The 23,570-nt window shown below is 40.2% G+C and overlaps 1 protein-coding gene across 14 annotated transcripts in view; it reads right to left on the bottom strand.

The window, feature by feature from the left end:
- The window catches only part of Plcb4 (phospholipase C beta 4), a 383,607-nt gene that overhangs the window by 41,056 nt on the left and 318,981 nt on the right, over positions 1–23,570 (bottom strand). For 8 of the 14 annotated variants that reach the window (XM_052723053.1, XM_052723055.1, XM_052723059.1 and 5 more), the window contains 11 exons: positions 22,349–22,439; positions 21,313–21,408; positions 18,671–18,774; positions 15,293–15,328; positions 13,174–13,315; positions 12,382–12,466; positions 11,902–12,026; positions 10,021–10,072; positions 8,645–8,747; positions 7,454–7,618; positions 3,117–3,321 (listed from right to left, as the gene is read on the bottom strand). In XM_052723053.1, the coding sequence (XP_052579013.1) occupies positions 3,117–3,321; positions 7,454–7,618; positions 8,645–8,747; positions 10,021–10,072; positions 11,902–12,026; positions 12,382–12,466; positions 13,174–13,315; positions 15,293–15,328; positions 18,671–18,774; positions 21,313–21,408; positions 22,349–22,439 (1,204 nt within the window). The remainder of the gene's footprint in view (positions 1–3,116; positions 3,322–7,453; positions 7,619–8,644; positions 8,748–10,020; positions 10,073–11,901; positions 12,027–12,381; positions 12,467–13,173; positions 13,316–15,292; positions 15,329–18,670; positions 18,775–21,312; positions 21,409–22,348; positions 22,440–23,570) is intronic. The other 6 variants (XM_052723060.1, XM_052723064.1, XM_052723061.1 and 3 more) reach the window with 3 other exon arrangements.

Raw genomic sequence — 23,570 nt, 5'->3', positions numbered from 1 at the left:
TTGACCAGTAGTCAGACAGGAAGTATAGGCGGGACTAACAGAGAGGAGGATTGAGGGAACAGGAAGGGAGAGGGAGGGACTGCCTGGAGCCGCCGCCAGGACAAGAAAAATGTAAGGTACCAATAAGCCACGAGCCACGTGGCAAAGTATAGATTAATAGAAACGGGCTAAATGTAAGAGTAAGAGCTAGACAATGATAGGCCTGAGCTAATGGCCAAGCAGTTTAAATAATGTAAGAGTCTGTGTATTTATTTTATAAGTGGGCTCCAAGACTGGCGGGACTTGGTGGGAGCTGGAGAGAAATTCTCCAGCTACAGTTCACTCAATGAGTGACCCTTATGCCTTGCATTGCAAGCATCTCTCTCTCTCTCTCTCTCTCTCTCGACATCCATTCTAGTATCTTATCTATTATGGGATAACCCTATCATATATACTTGCAGAATGAACCAGTGAATTCACACGAACTTTCTTTAGCCAAATAAACTTCTAATGATGTGCACAGCACTTTTCATTTCTGTGATGGTACAGTTTCATTTGAACTTGTCCTTATGGAGTCAAGAAGAACATCAAATTCTAGGGAACACGCCCTGACTGCACAGGTAAACTCTTAGATGTGACTGTGGGAGGTTAACTAGACACCAAACATGAACCCTGTAAGTCAGGAGACTTAGGATCAGAGATTCAGGAGAAAGACAATCCTCATATTCACCCTGTGTTATCCTTTATGAAAACCACTAAATCTCCAATGGCTTCCCCGGGTATCTCCACATGTCTGTGAGTTGACCAGAGGGCTGAGGATGTTGTTAGTGAATATCAAATCTGAAGTTAAGCCACTGACCACAGAACCTTAGTACAGAGGTTCCCAGAGACCTGACAGAAAGGCAGTGGGCGGAGCCACAGAGTCGACTACACTCAGGGCTGGGAGACCAGTTTGCATGCTATTAAATGCCGACCCTGGCAGAATGCCACGTTACAAACACACACATTTCTCAGCACAGACCTGCGCACACCCACATCCTTGCAGATCAATTCCACATTTTGAAGTTCTGTTAATGTAAGTGCTTGGCACAAACTAGGAGCTTAGCAAATGATTTCTTTTCCCTTTTCTAATCAAATGGCTCATTTCCCAGGAAGAAATTATAGTTTCATTTGAAATGTGGCCCATTGCAAAGGAAAAACTTTACAAAGTTTTTTTTTTTAACCAAATGGGTTTGTGTAACACTTTCCGTAATGTAGTGTTTTGATTACACTTTGATTTCTTGTGTTATGTGTGTGTGTGTACAAGTGTTGGGTATGCTTGTGTGGTGTATGCTCGTGTGTGTGGATATCTCTGTTTGTCTTGAGGTCACAGGGAGAGCAGTGGACTGACTGTCCCATCACTCTCTACCTTACTCCTCTGGAGCAAGCTCTCTCATTGAGTCTGGAGCCAGGATGATGACCAGCAAGTGCCAGTGGTTCCCTTGTCTCCACCCTCCATAGAGAGTTCCAGAAGCACCCGGGGCCATGGCCAGCTTGTTATATGGATGCAGGGGCCTGAACTCCGGTTCTGGCATGTGTGCAGCAAGCACGTTTATCCACTGAGCCATCTCCACAGCCCGTATAGTCCCTACTTTCTAACTCAAACACAGAATAGGATTCTTTTGGGCCTTCGGTCCGTCACTGTGCCTGCGCTGCTGGTAGTTCTGGAGAGTGGTGTGGGCTAGACTGCGGTCTCAAAACACACCTGACAGACTCCTGTCTCACTCCATGTCCCACTGCCCAGCCCCAAGGCACTGCTCTAGCTGCTTTGATGGGTTCCTATGTGTGTTACTGTACATTGCAGCCTCTAATTGCTATCTTTTAAAATGACAGGCAAAGGGTACAAACGAAGAAATAATTCCTACCCACTCTGATTGAAACTCTCCTGGCTTAGTTTCCTTTTGAACCTTTAACCTATCATGTTATTAAAATTGAAGGTTAGTTGCACAAAAGATGCCCACCAGAGAAGCATGAATTCCTAAGAACAATAAACCACCTAACCTTATTCCCTCAATAAAATAATGTATTTCAGTATAGTACAGGAATTTCATTCTATCAGTGGACACACACTCATGTTCACAAACATTTGTGGGTGGGATGTTTCTATGTGTGTAGGTATATATGTGCATGTGCTTAATGAGGCCAGAGGTTGACATGGAGTATTTTCCTCAATCACTCTTGACCTCATATATTGAGACCTCATACTAATGGGTCTTTCATTTAAACACAGAGCTTGCCAACCCGGCTAGTTTAGCTAGGCATGATGCTTTGGGGATTCCCAGTCTCCACATCTAGAGCACTAGGATTTCAGGAGGACTCCCACAACTACCTAGCATCACAAACACCCACATTTTTGAGCCTTGTGTATTTTTGTGTATTATTATATGAGAACTTTCCCAGAATACTTACAGGGAGAGAGGTAGTCATATTTCCTTCATTTTACTGGTGAAAAAAAGAGGAGAAATGTTCTATTAAGATTCCCAGGCTGCCAGCCAGCAGTGCGGAGCTGGGACTTGAACCCTTGGCTAATGTGATGCAGTCATATTGCTGCACTGTTTTCTGTGGTCCAAAGACATCGAAGCTAAGGAGCCTTTCCTTTTCTTATGATGTCACCAGCTGACTGGAGGCCATGGAGAGTCTACCTGTTTAGCCGTAAGCAAAGCCCTATGACGTGGCCTAGTTGGCTTCCTACCATTGATTTTCTTAGTGAAGAAGCCTGAGATCTTTTTATGAAAATGAACTCTCTGATGGGTTTACAAGAAAATTCTGGCATATTAGTAACTGAGTTCAACAAATCTTTCAGTGATAATAACTGATAAGATACAGTTTCTTAGAGTTGTTTTTCTCACTTTGACTGAGAGTATAAATACTATCTTCATAAAGCATTTGTAAAATGTTAAATAATATAAAATTATGGTGTTTTGAAATTAATATCTATGAAAATATCACTTGCTTTCCCCATAGCTACCAGGGTTCTCATCACAGGCAGGAAAACATATGGTCATTTTTGTTCTTTTCAGGATTGGGCAAAATGATTCACACTCTTGTAATTTAGGACCTCATCTGCATTGTATTCTGGGCCCAATCATTTATCTTACCTCCAAATCCATCAGGCACATATGTTTTAAGAACAATATTGCAGAAAATGGTTGGCAGTGATAATGGTTTGTTCCCCTCATTTCTTAGGGAGATGTGTCGGTAGCCCGCTTGGAGGCCATCCAAAGGAAGGATTCTCTGGCCAATCAGCTTGTTGTTGTCATCATACACTGCGATTCTCAGGACAGCCAGGTCGGGCAGGATCACCTGCAATTAAAAGTTTGGGCATTTCATTGTTTGTTGTAATAAGGATCCCCAGAACTATGACTCCAGGAATCTGGACCAAACCAATACTGCTCCTTAAATGCCCCTTAATGATGAAAACAAACCAATGAGCCATTAGCATTCCTAAAGTGGTCAGCATAGGATTGGTGCCCACGATACCAACAAGGCAATGGGTACGGGTTTCCTGAACATTATCTCCTCAAATATGTTAAATGGATAGATGTCAATGACCCCAGCTACTATTCATGTCATTTTCCCCATGTACATCCAACACAAACACAGAGACCCTGAAAAACTGAATGATTTTTCTTATTTTAGAGATAATCAGTGGAATCTGGGATGGGGACTTGTGACTTCTAGTCCAGTGTCTGTCTGCCACATGGGCTACTTTCTACATTTAGTTCTGCTGGTTTTTAAGAACATGAAGAGTTTTGCTGAGGAAACACTTCATGTATAAAAGACAATTTATGTGCTACTTTTCAATCTCTTTGTTTCTTGTACTCTAAATCATTGACACAATTTGGGATGTTAGGTAGCAGAAAGGAAGAAGTCCATGTGTCCTTATTTGTAGAGGAAATGTTTTTATGTATGAGAGGCCCTAATGACTATAGCAAAAAAAAGTAGCTCTGATGAATGGTTTCAACAAAATGTAAGGGTATAAAATTAACACACACAGAAAAAAATCAGTAGCCTTTATCTATACCAGTAGTTCTTAATCTGTGGGTCGCAACTCCTTTGGGGTGTGTGTGTGTCAAATGTCCTTTTCATAGGGGTTACCTAAGACCATGGGAAAACACAGATATTTACATTACAATTCATACTATTAGCAAAATTACAGCTAAGAAGTAGTAGTGAGAATAATTTTATGACTGGGGGTCACCATAACATGAGGAACTGTATTACAGGATCACAGCGTTAGGAAGGTTGCAAACTACTGGTCTGTACCAAAGACAAACACACTCAGGAAGAAATCAATGAAATAATCACATTCACAACCACTTCAAAGGCAAAAAAAAAAACCAAAGCACTTTGAAATAAATGTAATAGAAATAGAAAAATCTTAGCATTCACACAGTAGCAAAAAAGACACCAGGGAGCCAAAGCAGTCCTGAGCAAAACGAATAACAGTGGTGGTGTCACTATACATGATTTCATGCTCTACTACAGAGCCATAGTAACAAAAGCAGCCTGATATTGGTGCAAAATTACACATACAGATCAACAGAACAGAGCTGTGGATCCAGATATAAATCTAAACAGCTATAGCCACCTGGTTTTGGGGAATGATGTCAAAAGTATATATTGGAGACAAGAGAGTTTCATTAGCAAATAATTCTGAGAAAGCTAGATATACAGCTGAAGAAGAATGAAACAATATTCCCAACTCTCACCCTGGACAAAAATTGATTCCAAATAAATCAAAGACGGTTATGTAAGATCTGCAACCCTGAAACTGTCGGAGGAAAACATAAAGAAAACTTCCAGATATTGGCACAGGGAAGGATTTTCCAAACAGAACTCCACTTTCTCAGGAAATAAAGCCAACAACTGACAAAGGAGACCCATGGAATTAAAAAGGTTCTGAACTGCAAGGGAAACAGCAAAGAACATTCAGAATGGGAGAGAAATCTTTGCTAGCTATAAGTCAGATGGAGGATTGATACATGTAGAATATACAAAGAACAAGCAAAAACTAAACATAAACAGCAAGGAATAAAGCAACCCAGTCAATAAATTGCCCAGTGAAATGAACAGGCAATTCTCAAAGAGTTACAAATATACATGAGGGCTGGTGAGCTGACTCAGCAGTGAAGAGCACTGGTTGCTGCTGTGGGATGGTCTGTATGTCAAATTATTCTGATTGGTCAATAAATAAATCACTGATTGGCCAGTGGCTAGGCAGGAAGTATAGGCGGGACTAACAGAGGGGAGAAAAGAAAGAACAGGAAGGGAAAGGGAGACACTGCCAGCCGCCACGATGACAAACAGCATGTGAAGATGCCGGTAAGCCACGAGCCATGTGGCAAGGTATAGATTAATGGAAATGGATTAATTTAAGCTGTAAGAACAGTTAGCAAGAAGCCTGCCACGGCCATACAGTTTGTAACCAATATAAGTCTCTGTGTTTACTTGGTTGGGTCTGAGCAGCTGTGGGACTGGCAGGTGAGAGAGATTTGTCCTGACTGTGGGCCAGGCAGGAAACCTCTAGCTACAGGTTGCTCTTCCAGAGGACCCACCCGGGTTAAATTCTTTGCATCCCCATGGCAGCTTACAACCACCTGTAACTCTTGTTCCAAGGAATCCCACACCTGCTTCTGGCCTCCATAGGCACCAGGAATGTACAAGGTACACAGACATACATGCAAGTAAAACACTAATACACATAAGATAAAAAAGAATTTTAAAGAGAGAGATACAAATAGCAGATAAACATGAAAAAATTTAAACTTCACAAGTCATCAGCAAAATGTAAATTAAACAATACTGAGATTCGATCCTACCTCAGTCAGAATGGCTATCACTAAGAAAACAAATGCTGACAAAGATGTAGAGAAGACAGAACCCTTATACAGTGTTGGTGGGAATGTAAACTAGTCCAGCCACTCTAGAAATCAGTATGGAGGTCCCTCAAAGAACTAGATGCATCATATGACCTAGACACACCACTCCTGGCATTTACCCAAATGCCTCCTAGTAAATATACTATGGAGGTACTTGCACATCCGTGTTCACTGTAGAACTATACATCACAGCTAAGTTACAAACCAACCTAGGTGTCCAAAAGCAGAGGATCAGAGCAAGAAAATGTGATACACACACACACACACACACACACTGGACTTTTTCTCTGTCAGGAAGAAAGAGTTATGTTGTTTACAAGAAATGAGGCAACTGGTGATAATCATATGAAATGGAAAAAGCTCAGCACTAGGCAGATAAATGTCATACACCCTTTCTCATATGTGGTTTCTAGATTTTATACAGACACATAGAATTATGTTATGTATATAACCTGAGAGGAGAAATGAAATTGTCTAGGGAAACAGAGGACTATGGGGAGAGGGAACAGTGAGAAAGAGAGCAAAGGGGACCATAGTGGGAGGTGTATGTGTTCAATGCACATTATACGTTTGCATGAAAATGTCCTGAAGTAATAGTACACACTAACAATTTTTAAGAGTAAAAAAAACCAAGTTGGATATCTGTTTATCAAAAAAAGGATGTGTCTGGGAAAAATTTCTGACTTTCTACAAACGTGTGTAGGGATTATTCATCACGTGAAAGAGTACGTCTTCATGGCAGCAATTGAAAAATTGAAGGAAGAAAAAAGGCAGAACAAAACCTAATCCACACTGTGTCCGGAGTGAAAGGACAGTGGGGTGGAAGTAAGGACAGTATTCCCATCACAGGGGTAAGCTCGAGTCAAAGGGACCTGTTTCATCAGCCCTACTTTGGAAAGACCAGAAGCTGATTCCCTTTGTTTCCTGACAAATGGATGAAGCAGAAACATCTGGAAAATCTGTGTCCAAAGAAGCAAGAAAACATTTTTGCTTGACAGCAAACCAGGCAAGGGAAATAATGGGCATTCTGCAGCGATCTCTGCCTGTGTGTGGACGTTTCAAAGCTCCTCAACTGGAAAGATGAAAGAATGATCATAGAGAGAATGTCCGCTTGCTTTCTGGGCCTGGTAGACAGAACTGGGAAATGACACTGAGGCCCTGAACACTGCATGTGAAACACAAAAAGCCTGAGCAGCGGTGCTTCACTTCTGAACACAGGACCCACCCCATGTCACAGCACTGACCTTAGTTCTGGTGCAGCTTTTTGTCTGACCTCTGAGCTATAAGAACAGAATGCAAACCCTTCAGTGCATGATGGTGGCCACCACAGCCTGAAAGTATGTTATCCCAACTGGAGGTAGCCAAGGAGGGGGCAGAGCCAAAACAGCCAATTTGTTAAGCATAATCAGAGGACAGGGACAGAAGTTTCCTATTAGATGATGAAAAGAAGCAAAGACAATGTGGTGAATGGAGTTCCTCTATCTTGTGGGCTCCATGCAGAAAATCAGGCCCTCTGGTTACTGAATAACAGTGACATACAGTTAATGTCTTACCTTCCGAAACACAAAAGATTCTTCATTGTAAACTGGGTTGAGTCCATTGTTCATAACCATGCGAGTCCGGAACTCCTTCCGTATGGTGTCAGTGGGCAGCCCGTACATATCTACTTCCACGTATGTGCCGATCTTCTTATCTGATAGGAACTGTCCTGATATAACCTGCAGTAACACAGACACAGGGTGGGTGAGCAGTGGCCTCTGTAATGAAGAAATGAAAAATTTTATTTGGGGAATTTCAATTAATATAAATATTTGATCTTTTCTGGAATTTTCTATATTAAAACAAAGCATTGTTAAGTAGCTACTCTTTGAAAGTACAAGTTCTTAGGTAATATTCTCTAAACATATCTTGAAAAAGAGCAAGGAAATATACACACACAATATCTATGAAGAAATCGTGCCCTCAGCATAGTTTTATCACCCAGGTGTCCAGATCTGTGGAATGAAGCAATGGCTGTGGATATGCCCTAGGATCTCCTCTAGTTCTGGGGTTCTGTAAGGCTATACACTAACTCCCGAATTCTTATAGAAGTCTTGGAAAGAAATACAGCAGAAGATTATTGCTAGACTCGGCCTCTGTGCTTTAGTGACATTAATACTGGTTAGCAGTGAAAGAGTTGTTTAATTGTAAAGATCAGTATTAAATTTTATCTACTATAAAGCTGGGAGTAACTCCACTTACATTTACATTCCGATCAAGTATGCCCTTCATTTATTTATCATTTTATCCAATTTTGAAACAGCTTTTTGAAGTATAATCAACATACACTAAACCACGTGCATTTAATTATATAGTAAGATCAATTATTTCGGACATGTACTCATGTCTTTAAAACTCTCCACATAGTGAGGAAGGCAATCACTTCCAGCCCATCCATTTCTAGCTTCTTTGTGACCTGTTATAATCTGCCCCTTCCATCTGTGTCCAGGCACAAGTGCTGATTTGCTTCCTGTCATCATAGCTTACATTTTTAAAAAGAATTTTATATGCATGTAATTAGGTGGGAGATACTTTCTGGATGGTGGATTTCACTTAAAGTTGCTCATAATTTTAGTAGTGAGTCCAAGTTGAGAGCTACATACAATTCTTACAACGTGATGCTAAGCATTTTGACTGTAATTTTCTTCTAGATGGACTTGTATATGTATGTGCGTTTACAGAGTCTGTGATGAGCAGGAGCATACCTGCACTGAGCATGTGGCTGCAATAACCCCATCCACAGGGGTTTCAGAGAAGGGATCAAATGTCCGATCAGGCCGCCTCATGAAATCTGGCTTGAGGAGGTACCTGGCAGGACAGAAGTACAGGAGTTTATTCTAGGGTGGCTTGTGCAATGACTTAAATACCAGATACTTCCTTTCGCTCTTCCATAGCTTAGGAGTTAGACTTTCAGGCAGATTCTAAGGATTAAAGACCTTGTCCTTTGGAGACTCCTGAAGAGCATCAGACAGCCAACACAGGCCACGCAGCGTGTGCTGTGTCAAAGGAGAGACTGTTTCTTTGCTTGAACAAGGGGAAGAGAGTGTAGTGACAGAGCTGTCTCCTTTGACCATAGACTTGGCTCCTGAGTCCTTTTACATTTGGCTAAATGTCAGTCTCTTTTCCTTATAGAATCCAGGCTGAACAAGAACCTTGCAAAGACTCCTTTGGGTAGGTAGGCTTTTGGTAGTGTATGGGCACTCTGGCAGACAGCCATCTGTCATACAGGCACAGGTACAGAATATACAGATAGGAGAGTTGTTCTTAATGCATAACTGCTGAAAACCTTTCATCTCGCCTTGTTTTCCATGGAAGAAATTAAGGTATCCCACTATGCAAGCCACCACAAAGAACTCCTAGACTGGACAGCACAGAACTCCACTAGACAGCACAGAATTCCTGTGCATCTACCTGGGAGCCACTGGGCTGTAGTCTTGGCAGAGTCTTTCATCGTTACATAATTTGAGTTCTGTACTTTCACTTAACTTCTCAGTATTTCAAAAGAATTAACATTTCCTATTTTGCTACTTGTTTCACAGATTTTTAAGTGTTATTTAAGTAAAATAGAACAACATTCACATCATTATATAACTGCTATTTATAAACATGCAAAAGAATCAAGAGAGGATGAAAGTTTATTTCCGGATGAATTAAATTCAACTTTACACCCACAGCTTCATTTAAAATGAAATTTACTTCATTCCTATACTCGTCAGCAATAAGGCCATACATATTTGATGCCTACATCTCTAGTTAATGCCCAAATGAGCATGCCCCACTGCCTGTCTCAGACACAAAAACATCCACTACTGAAATTAGAATGAAACGAACAAACTCTAGAGTATATATGATGAACTGCATAGTTTGTGGTTAAAAGAAAAGGAAACCTGCTTAACAAAATGGGACAGATAAAAGTTGTGTAATTGCAAATATAATCTATCTAGAGACTTCACTTATTTTTATCTATGCTTCAGAACCAGCATACATTCAGCTGTCACTAATTAAAAATGACATGGTTTCATTAAAGCTGAAGTATGGTGTCCGAAAACTAGGTAGTAACAGTTTAAATAATATTACTCACCCGCAGGATCCATTATACTCAAATTTTCCCTGATTCAATTGCATCGCTAAATCTGTCAAAAGACAAAAATAATTTAGTATCTCATCTCCCTAGACAAAGAAGATCCTGACAGGGTAACTGGAAACAACGGAAGCCATATTATTCCAGAGGTCTCTTTCATACCACAAACTAGTACTGGCTCAGTTTAGGGTCCATGACTCTCTTCCATGTTGAGATGACCTCATATTTAATTTATAGTAAACACTAAGTATGTTTTCATAAAGATTGCCCCAGAACTGCTCTAAAAAGCGGATTTGGTACATGAGTCATAGGATGTTTACTTGATGTTGAGAGTAGAGATGTATAACCAGCCACAGTTAGGGAATCCATGTGGGCGTTGCCTCGGTGCCCATAGGGCAGGGATGCTGGAGCCACAGTAGGGCTATTAAGAACACGAAACATGACTAAAAGGAACATACAATAATCTGGGTAACAGTCACATAAAAATTGATGGCTTATCTGTGTGAGACTTAGAATTCTTCTCAGAGGGCTACCCTGAGAGGGCCTAAATTATAATTTTTCTCTTGTAGGTGCAGAAACTTTTTTCTTTCTTCTCATAAGCAAAGACAAAAATGGGCAAATGGATGTTTTTTCTACTCTTCTTCAGAATAAATTCAAGGTTGCTCAAAACACTAACTGCTTTAGGATGCTGCTGTCCTTTATCGTGGCTTCATGGGCTTCTTAGAACACAGCGTGAGTCACTGTTAAGTAAGAGCAGTGGCATCTTTTTGTTCCAACTGATCCTGCTTAAAAAAAAAAAAACACTAGATCCTAGCAGAACCTGCATACAGACTATTCTAGAAAGGACTGTTGGGATTCCAAGCAGTGATGCATCTGTAAGGAACTCTGGATACCAGGGAGGCTCCCCAGAGATGATAAATACACCCAGCCCACGTTCATGCGAAACGGAGGCAGGTGAGTCCAGATCAAGGGCAGGAAGTTGGACAGGTGTCCTCGGGGACAGGTGCATGAGAAAAGGAAAGAGTTCCACTGCTGGGAAGTGTCGGGAAGCGTCCTCGTAAAGCAAGGGACCGAAAAGTAAAGAGTTGGAACTTGACTAGTCTACTTTTATTTTTTTTATATATTTTCTTTCTACCAGTGTTAGAAGCCATGCAGAAGAATGTATCCTATAAAGTTAAATGTGGTTTGGGTCACTTGTCTATTATTGTGCGTATTTTTATTTCACTATCTGTAGTCACAGAATTATGACCAGAGGCTCCTAAGCAAACTTTGAAAATTTGTACATTTATCAAAAGTTCTTCCTTTCAGGAAGGGAAGAAAAAGAATCACTGTATATTGGAAAGCTGCCCGTGAATATACTTTGGAAGATACCTCTGACGACATCTAACTCTTCATGTAGCATCTTACAGGGTTGATGCTGTAAGTCTGTGCTTTAATGGCGAAGTGCTACTGCCATTGGTGTTTGCCGAAGGGCCAGAGTGGTCAGGGTATTTCCCAAAGGGGGAAAGAGTCTCAGTTATCACACAGACATACTCAACTCTTCTCACTAAATTCCATCTAGAAACAAAGACATAACCTTGATCTAGAAAGAAGAAAAATTAGAAATACTTTAGAATAGGAACTACTGTTTGACAGCCTAGTCATGGCATTGATGAAAGAGATTAAAACTGAAGTATTATCTTCCATGATGGCTTCATTGGGGTTTTAATCTTTTACCATTATATAAAGCCAACAAAACCATGTTTTGTCACATGGCAGCTTCCTTAAAAAAAAAGAAAAAGAAAAAGAAAGAAAATGCCTCAAGCGAATGGAGGCAGCTGCCAAGGCTGCCCCGTCCCAGTGTTCTTGTGGAATTTGGGGTCACTGGACATTAGCTCCTACCTGGGGTTTGATAGTTCAGTGAAACCATCTGGCAACCAGCGTTCCAGAAAATCTGAGGCATGTAATTACTGGAATCAACTCGGCCTCCCTTGGGGTAAATGCGGCTCATTTGTCGCTTATTGTAACTGGGTAACTTATTAAGGAAATCCAAAAGCAGCCTAAACAAACACAACAAAGAGCTAAAGCAGTGGGGATGCGGGACACCAATGACACACAGGTAGACAACACAGGACAAACCCCATTGTAAATGATGCTCAGAGGAAAACCACAGTCACACTGTGAATTCTAGAAATTATTCACATCGGGGGAGGTCATCACAGCTGCCATGGCCTTCTTTCACACACATAATTTTATCAGCACTACAATAAAAGTTACATAAAAACCCCTATATACTAAAATTACATATAGCCGCTAATCTATTGTAAAGACTCCTGCAGCACCTAAGGAGGACCATCTATCCCATTTAGTATGTTAGGATACTTTACAAATTCAATCGCGTGTGTCTTCAAGTAGCCAAGGCCAACTGACTCGTTAAAAGAAGACATGTTATAATGAACATTGCGCTCTGTAAAAGAAAAGCAAAGAAATATTCAGAAGCTCAGTCATCCAATCCCTAAAAAAGCAAGCAGCCGATACACTCATACCCTGAATCTTACATCACAAATCGGGAAGTGTTTGTGGCCCATGCTGTATATGACTGTGCCAGTTGCTCTGAGTTTCATTAACATTCTGTACATATGCTGAATTAAACATGGAATAATTAAACAAATGATATGTACCCCAACTGTCATAGTCACTGCTGAGATACATAGTTTTTTGATAACAATGGATTCTTAAGAAATGGTTAGGATGTATTCTAACTACTTTTGAACCAGCTTTTGTGGGGAACTAGCTTTGAATAGTTAAGTGCCACAGATCATCAAATCTTATTTCCTGTATCTCAAGGTTACATTGTACCCACTGACTAACTTCTCCTCATGCTCCTGCAGCCAGAGAGTACACTATATACATACATAGGAATCAAGACAGATACTGTGATTCATAAATATTACTAATATATTTTGTCATAACCAAGTAAATAAAGAAGCCTTATGAAAGCATATGGAAATGCTACAAGCTAACAAGTCACGGTCTTCCACAGCCACCTTGTGGATGATGTAGAGAATGACAGCACAATACCACATGAAAGAAAATGGCACTAAGTCAAGAGAGAGCCAATCAGTATAACAGAGAAGCAGACAGAAAGCTATTGCATTTAACCTGTAGTGTTACCTTCAGCCACATGGAAACCTTGAAACTTCACAGGCTGTGCGTAGTTGATCATTGTGGACAAGTACGGATGAATGTTTGTGGTAGCACCTACGTATTTATAAGATGCCATCCATGCCTGCTCATCTTCTACAGTGACCAGGCCCTGTGAGCACAAAGATACACTGGTTTAAGTTGATGGCTTCAAAGGGATTCATGGATTTAGCTTTAGGCATCCTAACTAAAGAGCATTTGTATAAACATAAATTCAAATGGAAAAGACCTTGTTGCTCTCTTAAAGCACTATTTTAAAATTCATAGGTCTACTTAATCTGTTAGATTTTTCAAAGGACTTTAAAATATCCAAGAAACCATACTGGGGTCTCATGGCAAGCAACACTGACAATGATAGCAATATTACCACTCAGACTGATGCGCAAAGCTTAAAATGAATGGCTATCCAGCATTTTGTGTACATTAAAATCACCCACAGGCTTTGTAGGCACAAACCCCTGTGCCCCACTGGAAGAGATCTGCTGGAGGAGGCTCAAAGGTTTGTCACTCTACAGCCCAGTTTTCAGACACTGATGGAGGGGTGCTGGAGACCACACTTTACAGTAGAACTCTTCTAGAACTTTCAGCACACATATACATGGTTTAGAGGTTTTTTATCAAAGCATTTACTATTAAAAAGAACTTGATAAGTCACTACATAGGATGTATTATTTTGTACAGAGAAAAATGAACTCAACTATTCTCTTTATTTCTTAAGAACTCAAAGCAAAATAAACACAATTAAGAACAACAAAATAATGTCCCACAAATGGTCAGTTTTTGTTGAGAACTTTGGAGTGATTTTCCTTGAAGAGACTCAATCTGGGAAGAGAAAGAGCTTATGTACACAATGAGTAAACAACTGTCAGTCAGATTATTTTTTTATCTTCGCTGATGACTTAACCTCTGAGTCTTCGACATCAACCTGCTTTCACCTGTAAAAGGCTGTGATAGGTCATGTAAACATGCAACTTGCTTTTGTTTCCATCTTTTCCCACATAGGCCCCAACTCTACCCACCACCCTAAATGCCAGCATGAGCCACATCTGGTTTTGTCCCATGTGTTTCATGCAAATAATACAAGTGCTACGTGGTGGATTCCTGTCTTGCTGTCTGCAGGGTCCTGTTGCATTTGGGCTGAGCCCTTCTCTTCCTATTGAACTCCAAGGGCTATGGAATGTATCACTGTGTACCATGAGGATTCCCACTAGTCACAGAGCAAGACTGAGGCTCTGGGGACTAAAATCATTCAGTTAACCTACGGCAAATATCAAATGGGTCAGTCTGTGTACAGCTGACCCTAACATCTTATGGAAATCCAGGCTAGGCACAGAAGGTCCTCAGAAACACAGGGAGGTATTCCTTAATTCAGAATAGTTAGGAAATAAGAAGACACATCACTCCAAATGCAACAGGGCCCCACAGACAAGACAGGATTTCCTGTGTTCTGAATTGTGAGTGAGAATCCGTGGACAAGGCAATTCTGCCTGTGATTGCCATTAGTCTCCACATTATATAATAAAACACATGCATAAATTTGAAAAACATGAAGAACCTTGAAGAGGATAAAAGAAAATTAAAATGTAATATTTTTTGTTCACAATAAGGACAGTGTCTGATACCACTGAATGAAGACCCTCTAACATATGCAGTGTGAAGCTAACCTTTCCTGATGTCAGCATCCTCAGACCCAAGATCACTTTTCTTCTATGCTGTTATATGGCTCTGCTGCACAACTGGTCATTTTTATTTTCATGTTTAATAGGTTAATGATTATGTAACTTTCTCCTTTGACTGAAATCTCAGTCCACATAAGGAAATACCTTACAGTATTAAACACTTTTAGGAAAATTGTCCTACCTGCCTTAGGTATGTTTTAAATCAGATTTAATAGTTTTATAGGTATGATTTTTTTCTTTGAGCTCTTATAACAAGATAGATCAGACATGTCAATATTATACCTGTAAACTCTACCCCTGACATTGCATGGGCTAGGAAGATTATCAACACTTAGTAGAAGATGTTAAATATGAGAGGGCCACATGTAGGTGTCTCCTAATGAAAAAATGCGTGAGAAGTATTTTGTTACTTTTTTGTTGTTTTCATGTTCAAGGTCATCTGAGGTCTAAATTAGAGAAAGAAAATGATTTGTTTACCTCTCTAAAGGGCAAATTTCCAAACTCAGTAGCCTGTACTTATGTAAGTAAGTGTATGTAAACTTGTTATTCTATTTATTTGTTTATATGGTACATTATTGATGACATATAGCCATCACCAAAAACAAATACTGCAGATATACAAGGCTCACTGTCTTATACTTTAGAAGTTCTAATTTTGACACTTCCTCCTCTGTTAACAATCTTCACTTAGATACTTCATTATAAAATTTTCACTAAGGATTAAGGCATGATGATTGAAATGGATTACGAATGTGGTCACCTTCCCTTAAACGTAAAGGGAAGCACAAATGGTCATTTTCGGTAAGCCAACATTCATGTTTGTGACCCTGCCATGAGCTCAATGTTTGCGGCCCCACCAGAAGCATATGGTGAAACCCTAATTCCAGTGTGATAGATTGATGATCCCCAACTTAATGATGGCTTGATTTATGGTTTTGTTTTGTTTTATGAGGGTGTGGAGTGATAATCATTCAGTGGAAACTGTATTTTCAGTTTGATCTTCTCTTGGCTAAGCATACACTGTTTGGTGTTCTCTTGTGATGCAGGACAGTGGCTCCTTGTCAGCCACATAATCCGAAGGATAAATGACCAGAGCTGTACAGTATACTATGCTGCTCAGCTATACTGTTTAACCAGTTAAGTGTGTTAGATGCATTTTTAACTTACACTTTCACCTTTTAGAATGGACTCATCATAATCACACTGTAAGTCAAAATACATAAGAACTTGGAGATGGGGACTGTGAGAAGTAATCAGGTCATAGGGTGAAGTCCTCACAGTAGGTTAGTGCTCTTATGAGAAGTGATAGGAAAAATCTTACTTTCCCATTTTCTTTCCACAGTAGGAAGATATGACTGCTAAGGGAGCTTTCAAGAATATATTGGCTGGCACATTGACCTTGGCACCCAACCCAGAAAGCACCAAGAAATAAATTTTAGGTATTTGAACCAACCAGGTCTGATATTTTTGTTATACTAGACCAATTGAAGACAGGACTGAAGAAGACTCTGTGTAGCACAGCAACATTCTTGAGTCTTAGTGGGCAACAGCATTCTCAAAGTACTCTCAATTCCCTATTATCAGAAATGATAATATTTCCTTGACTTTTCTCTCAGACAGAAACAAATCTATCTTCCTTCCATTAGACCCTCCTACCTACATCTTTGCCCACTGTCTTCATGAAGCAAGTATCTCTACTCTACCAAGGACCGCACCTTCACATAGCTATGATCTCATCTACTCTCACCTTCTCAAGGAGTTCCCAGGCAGCTGGTGCTTCTCTCTCTTGCAATACTAGAGACTCCCTTTCCATAGCACTGAACATCACCCAGATTGTAAAAGAGCATCTCTTCCATACTCACATTTCTTTCAGGCACCAGCCCATTACTTGTTCTTTTCAAACAAAGCTCTCAAAGGCAGAGACAATGCCTGTTCCTTTCTGCCTGTCTGTCCCATTGCCCCCTTTACTCCAAGCGCTCTACCAAAACTTCTCTTCAACTTGCCAGCGACCTCCATGCTATCAATCTAGTGGACACAAGTCTTCATATCCAACCACTCAACAGCATTCAAATCCTGTAACTGTCCCATTCTCTTTTGTTTTTCCTTCCTGGTTCCTCTCCTGTGAGCCCACTTTTGACCAGGGCTCCACTCAGGCCTTCATTTTATCTCTTATGACTCATCTCCGCTATTTTGAGGACTTCAAACACCATCTCTTGAACTTACATCTCTTGCTCATCTGCCTTTCTAGAGGCAGGTGTTGGTTATATGAGTGATGCGGTAATGATGATGAGGATGAAAGTAATGACAGCAGAGCAGAAATGCTACCTTAACAGGGGCGACCACGTATGTGGCACCACTGTAAGTTCATTTAGTCTTTGGTGAGTACGTGGTGAAATAGGCATCATTACCCTCATTTTTCAGAAAAGGAAACAAAGGCAAAGAGAGGTTAAATAACTTACCCATGAGGCCAGGGAATCAACTATCCTCTTGGTACTTCCACTGGAATAGCTTATAGACATCTCCAGTTGCCTGTCCCATTTGAAACCGTGGAGTCCTTTCCCATCAATATTTCCCACTCCAGGAAACAGTACCACTACCCTGCTCCTCTAACAAGGATTCCAGGAGGTCATCTTCTCATTCTCTCACCTCCATGTTCAATCCACCATCAGTACACTGTACCACTGTTTATTTCCTTGATACCCCTTGGAACATTCCATCCTCTCTCTTCCTAGTTTAACCACTAGGGGCTGTTTCTGACCAATTAAAGGCCCATTCTCAATGTTTTCCACACTTCTGCCCCTACTTTCCTCTAAATGAGAGTCCACAAAGGGACTATCACAGTCTTCTATTAGATTACACTCTCTCCTCCTTTTAAAGTTTTATGTGAAACAAATCATGTTTCACCTAAGCTTTGAATTTCTCATAGAAACTTCCGAAGCTCTAAAGTAGTTAATTCCATCCCAGCACATCTCATCTTGCATCACTCCACCCATCATTCACTCTACTATACTCACACCATCTTTGCTTTTATTGTGGTCCTCCTGTGTGAAATATTACTTGCCATTTCTCTGCATAGTGAATTCATCTTTCCCTTTTGGGTTCTGGTTTCCTTAGTCGTGTTACCTCATTTTCTCATTATTCTCCACTTTAGTACTCATTTTTATTTTCTTAAGAACTGTATAATTACTTGACTCTTGACACTCTGTTTCCCACCCTTTCTCCTAAACTATAGGAGACCTATAGAAGCTACCAAAAGGCAATATGAAAGTAATTTTGAAAGTAAATTTTGACCTGTTTAGAACAGCATGGCCTATGATGGACCTGACCAAGTACTAGGAACCTAATAACATTCTTTCTTAGCTTAATTGCTGGAAACCTTCTATATTTTTGTTAGGATAGTTTTCTCACCAGCTGGACCAACTCTGCACTGAGGCTTGGTTTGGAATGCTCAGGATTGATTTTCCTAATGGTTCCAACAGGCTAACCTTCGGCTCTGACATACTGCCTTCCTACTCACCAACTATACAGCCATAAATTGTGATATTTCTAAAAGCCTGACCAAAATGGGTGGTGGCCAGCAGAGGGTGTAATTAATAAGAAACTTAAAGGTCCTTTTAAACTTAATATTGTGAGTGTGTCAAATTCAGGTCGCACAACAGAGAGTTTTGTCCTATATAATTAGAGAGAAGACACAATACCTGATTCTCCTGTGGCTATAACAGCCCAAAAATTCCACAAAAACTACCACCCTTAAAAATCATGAAGAAGAGGGACACAAAGCCTCTGACCTTCTTGACACTGTTTGCAACTGCTTCCTTGTGACTGAAGTCATCAGCAGACAATTCACTTCCAAATTTGTACTCAGGGTGGGCTTCTTCTTCTTGATCAGCTGCTTAACAGACAGGAAAAAACAAAACAAAACCTATGGAGCCAATGTACTGCTGAACAGTCAGACCCTGCCCATAAGTCCTGGGAAGACATGAGAGAAGGTTTCCAAGATCTACAGCATGGAACCAGGATTTGGAACCACCCGCTGTCACTATGGAGTCTCTGCTCCTTACACAGGTGCATTAAAGAACAAGAGTACTTGTTTTACTGGGCTATATGATGACAAGGCAGTGACACAAGCTGCCTGTACCACAGCTGGTATACAATGACATAGTTACTACTAATGGTTTTCATATTGATTTATTCCATTATTTCTGCAGTTTGTCTTACTGGATTATAGATCAGTAATGCTGGACATGCATTTAGTTATCTTCTTTGAAATTTAAGCTGAATTAAAGAACCAGTTTTGCTTAATGTTCCTTTTCTAAATTTTAGGACTATCGTTGATAATATATAATACATATATACATATATATATATCAATATTTTATATATTATTTTTAAAAATCTGAACTACACAGTTGTTACATACTATATATCCAAAGACAGCTGCATTGCTATCTGACCTGTTGCTTACCTGTTCTCTTGAACATGGGCAGCCCTAAGACGGCTTTGATGAACAAAGCAGAGACAAAGTGATCCACTGGACCCGTGCATAGCTCTGAAATAATATAATGGCTCCTACTTCTTGCAGCTAGGGCCCCAGGTCCTTGGATGCTGCAACTTAGTCAACATGTTGTGAGATGCTGAAACTACATAGGGGCCACAAGGGGATACACTGGTCAAAAGACCCAGCTGAGCTGCACAAATAGTTCAACTAATGAGCAACCTTGTTTAACTTGTCTCTAAATTTTAAGATAATGCCAACTCCAGATGTTCACCTGCTAGTAACTGTATGAAAAACCCAAGGAATGACAGCCAAATGAACCCCTGTGGCTCACGAAATCATGAGAGGTAATTATACCAGAGATCTTTGGCCTCTTTGATCCTACTAGGCACAGAGAAACACAAGAAAGTCAAATGCTGTGTTTTCTCTGGGACTGGAGTTAAACCCATGGATATTCACCTTATTTATTAATGGAATCTCTCCCACAGTCAGGATTTTTAATGAGACAATGAGTAAAATTAGGTAATTCTAATAGCTCTTAATTTAGCCTATATCTAATCTCCTAAAATCAGACATAGTTCAGATGTGTGGGTAATAAAGTTTCTCCATGTACTTAGTCCCAAGTCAGTCTATACATCCATGTTTCTGTTAAACCAATGCAAGTTCAAGTCATTTGGGCAGTTAATTATCAGGATACATGATCAACAGATCATTATATGAAAACATTCCCAAACTTTCAAATGGCCCATTGATTACTGTTATTACTAATTATTATATCACTACTTTTCAGTGTAAGGAACTAAACTCAGGGCTTTGCTCACATGAGGAAAATATGCTACTCCTGAGCTACAACCCCAGCACCAGTATTAAACAAAACATCATGGCTGGCTATATAGAGGAGGTAAAACAGGTGATGGTAAATATTCAAGTATTTTAAGTAAGGTTGCTAGAAAGTCTGGTGAGACGGCCTCTTGCATGCTAGGCCTGTGCTGTATCACTGAGTTATACCCAGTGTAGCTCACTAACTAACTAATTAATTAAAATTTCAATACATGCTTTGACTCTCAAGTTCACTTTGTGCACATCAGCCAATCATTTCATTAGGTTTCTCTTACACTATGTTCCTTGTCGCACTACCATCACTAACAACACTGAAGTTCATGTTTTTCTTTACAGAAAAAGATCATAGAATGGACCTTTCAAAGGGTCCATCCAACCCTTGCCTAATATACAAGTGATTCAAGACCTAGTCTCTGGCTGTGAATCTTTTCCAAAGAGCTCAGTGCACAATGGGAAGGGGGACAACTAAGCCACTAACATCCACTGTCCAGATAAACTGGAGACAATAGTATCTGAAGAAAAGACCAACTCCCTCAAAAGATTAAAGCTAATGAAAAAAAGTACTCCTGGATATTAAGCAAGATAATGTCACTGCTATTCAAAGGGTTTCATTAAGAGAGATTAATGTTTTTCTTATTTCTAATATAAACATTTTGTAACATGAGCTTGAAATGACAACTCATTACTCTATTTGTGTGTGTGCTTGTGTGTGTGTGTGTGTGTGTGTGTGTGTGTGTGTGTGTGTGTGTGTGTGTAATGCTTATGTGTGCTAATGAGACTATGTGAAAGAGGTTGTGTATGTGCCCACAGCACGCATGCGGAGGTCAGAGGACAACCTCGGTTGTCAATCCTCCCCTTCCGTTGTGTTTGGAGGCAGGCTCTCTTGGTTGTTTTCTGTTGCTTTTGTCTAACTAGCTGGCCCACAAACTTGTAGAAATTCTCCTGTCTCCACTTCCCATCTTCACGGGCATTACAGATGTTCATGATAAGCAGCATGTGGTTTTCGCATGGAGTCTAGGTATCCAGACTCAGGTCTTCAGGTTCACATGACGGGCATTTTAACCATGAAGTCCATTCCCCAGCCCCACAACTCACCACTTTCTATTTCTTCTTCATTGTCATCTTCTAAGATGCTAGCCGGGGCAGCTGTCTCTCCAGCTTCCATCATGCTTTTCAAAGCTTCGAGTTGTTCTATTAGTAAAATCAAACAAGGAGATGGCCACAGACACTAGGTCACTTATAAAACGTGGGGGTTTAACATCAACACTAAGGACAGGAAGAGGCAGCATATTACATGGGCACCTACTGGCTACACTCATATCTTACACATTCCTACAGCTTGTGTCTTTGTAAGGCTTGTGAAGCCAGTGTGTTACACACGTAGGAGGAAAGCTTACTGGACCATGGGTGAATGCCCTCTCCTTTCTGATTGCCAGGTTTGGAGAAGGAATCAGTATATAAAGACAGATATCAAATGTTCACAATTTAGAGAATCTGGTATAGGCCAAGATTTATAAGCAATAACAATGACATGGTAGAAACCTGACATGCACGCTAGAGATTAATAGAACTTCAGGATAAGCGTATTTGCAATTAATACAACTGGGATTATTATCCTGGTAAATAAAACACTAGAAGTCAGTAGGAAACAAATTTCTCTACATTTTAGAAATGGAAAAACACATAAAAGGATGAAGTATAATATACAATTTTATTGTCATAAACAAAATAAATAAAGTCATATTATTTTTTCTTTTACTAGACATACATGTCAAAAGTGAACCATAGCCAGCACTACGAATATTCTGGGAGAAGGGATTTTTAGATACCACCAATGTGAGCGTAAATTAATTCAACTTTTATGAATGAAACTGTGACAAGATATGCAGCAATACAAGCACTTTCACTTCTTTTCCTTTTGTATTTCAGCACATAAGCATATGAATAGTTGCTTCCCACTGCATGGACCAGTTGCAGAAATTAAAGGTAAATTGGAACATAGTGACAAAGCCCTGAAAAGTAAATGTAATATCTACATTCCACCCTTCCCTTCTCAAATCTATAAGTAGTTCTAAATCACACTTCATCTAGACAGGTAAGCTGACCAAAGGTATATGTGCATTTGACTTACTTTTTTCAACTTCAGGTTTCAGCCTTTTATTTTTGATGAGTATTTTTCTTTTGAGGTCATTAGGGGATGGCAAAGGCCTGCCTGGTTCAAGCTAGGGATATACAGAAAGATCTCAGTTAGTGGCTTCTCCATTAGTTTTCTAACCCAGAAGAGCCCTGAGGCCTGGAGTTATAGCAGCTAACATCCACTAGATGTCAGTCTGCACGGCTGTGCTTTCCACAAACTTCTCACATCAGTTTACTGAATCCAACTTTGATTTCAATAACACTGCAAACTTGGAACTCCCAATTTTCTGGGGTGTATAGACTGGACCCAACTTCCCTAGTAGGGTAGGGTATGATCTGAGTGGTTCCGGGATGTGCCAGTCCTGCTATATGGTAGGCCTTTCACATTTCAGGTCCACCAGAAAGTACAGGGTAGCACTTGAAAGGCCCCAGAGCTCCCCTCTATCTGCACCAGATCATAGACCAAGCCTGTCTTTGATCTCAACAGACCAACTTGGGATTTTGACAGGTCCCCTGAAAATGGGAGAGGTTTGAATTACTGCAATCTGAGCTTCACTGTGGCTTCATTTGCTTATACTTTACAGGAAGTTAAGTCTGCTTAGGTCATTCTCTGTGGTCAGTGGGACCTTCCGATATATAAATATTCATTCCCCACCCATCCAACCACACTCTTACCTATGCAGTTCTACACAGACATTTACTTCAAAACTCATTATTTTATCCTATGTATAACAAGCAAGTCTGTGTCTTACATTGTGAAGACCTTTAACAGAATGCTGTCTGCTACAGGCTGTCTGGTGGAACTGGTCCTTTCCCTGGGGATATTTCATATATATATATTATATATATATATAATATATATATTATATATATATATCCCTTCATTGAGAATATAATGACCTTTCCCCAAAAGCAAGCCTCTTCTCTTGCCCAAGAAAACATGAAGAGGGTGCAGGCTAAGGAAACAATAGTAATAAAATAAATTAAGGATGCTCCTTAGTATGGCATCCCTCAGAATCAGCTTCTTGGACAAGTTTATTTGAGAGCTAGCTCTTGCAGACATCCACAGAGGAGTGGAAAAATAAGACAAAGAGGAGACAGCCAGTGAGGGATGTGTTATTTAGATGTTATCATTGGGGTCACCTGAGGGTGGTGCACAGGGAGTCCTGCTGGGGACCCCAAGGGACAGAAGAGAACAAGTGTTCAGAAGTAGCCGC

Source organism: Peromyscus californicus, unplaced genomic scaffold (assembly GCF_007827085.1).
Source record: "Peromyscus californicus insignis strain IS unplaced genomic scaffold, ASM782708v3 Scaffold_7__1_contigs__length_154581171, whole genome shotgun sequence".
Classification (NCBI taxonomy): Eukaryota; Metazoa; Chordata; class Mammalia; order Rodentia; family Cricetidae; genus Peromyscus; species Peromyscus californicus.
The sequence above is the reverse complement of the archived record's forward strand: the minus strand, read 5'-3'. Positions and strand labels throughout refer to the sequence as shown.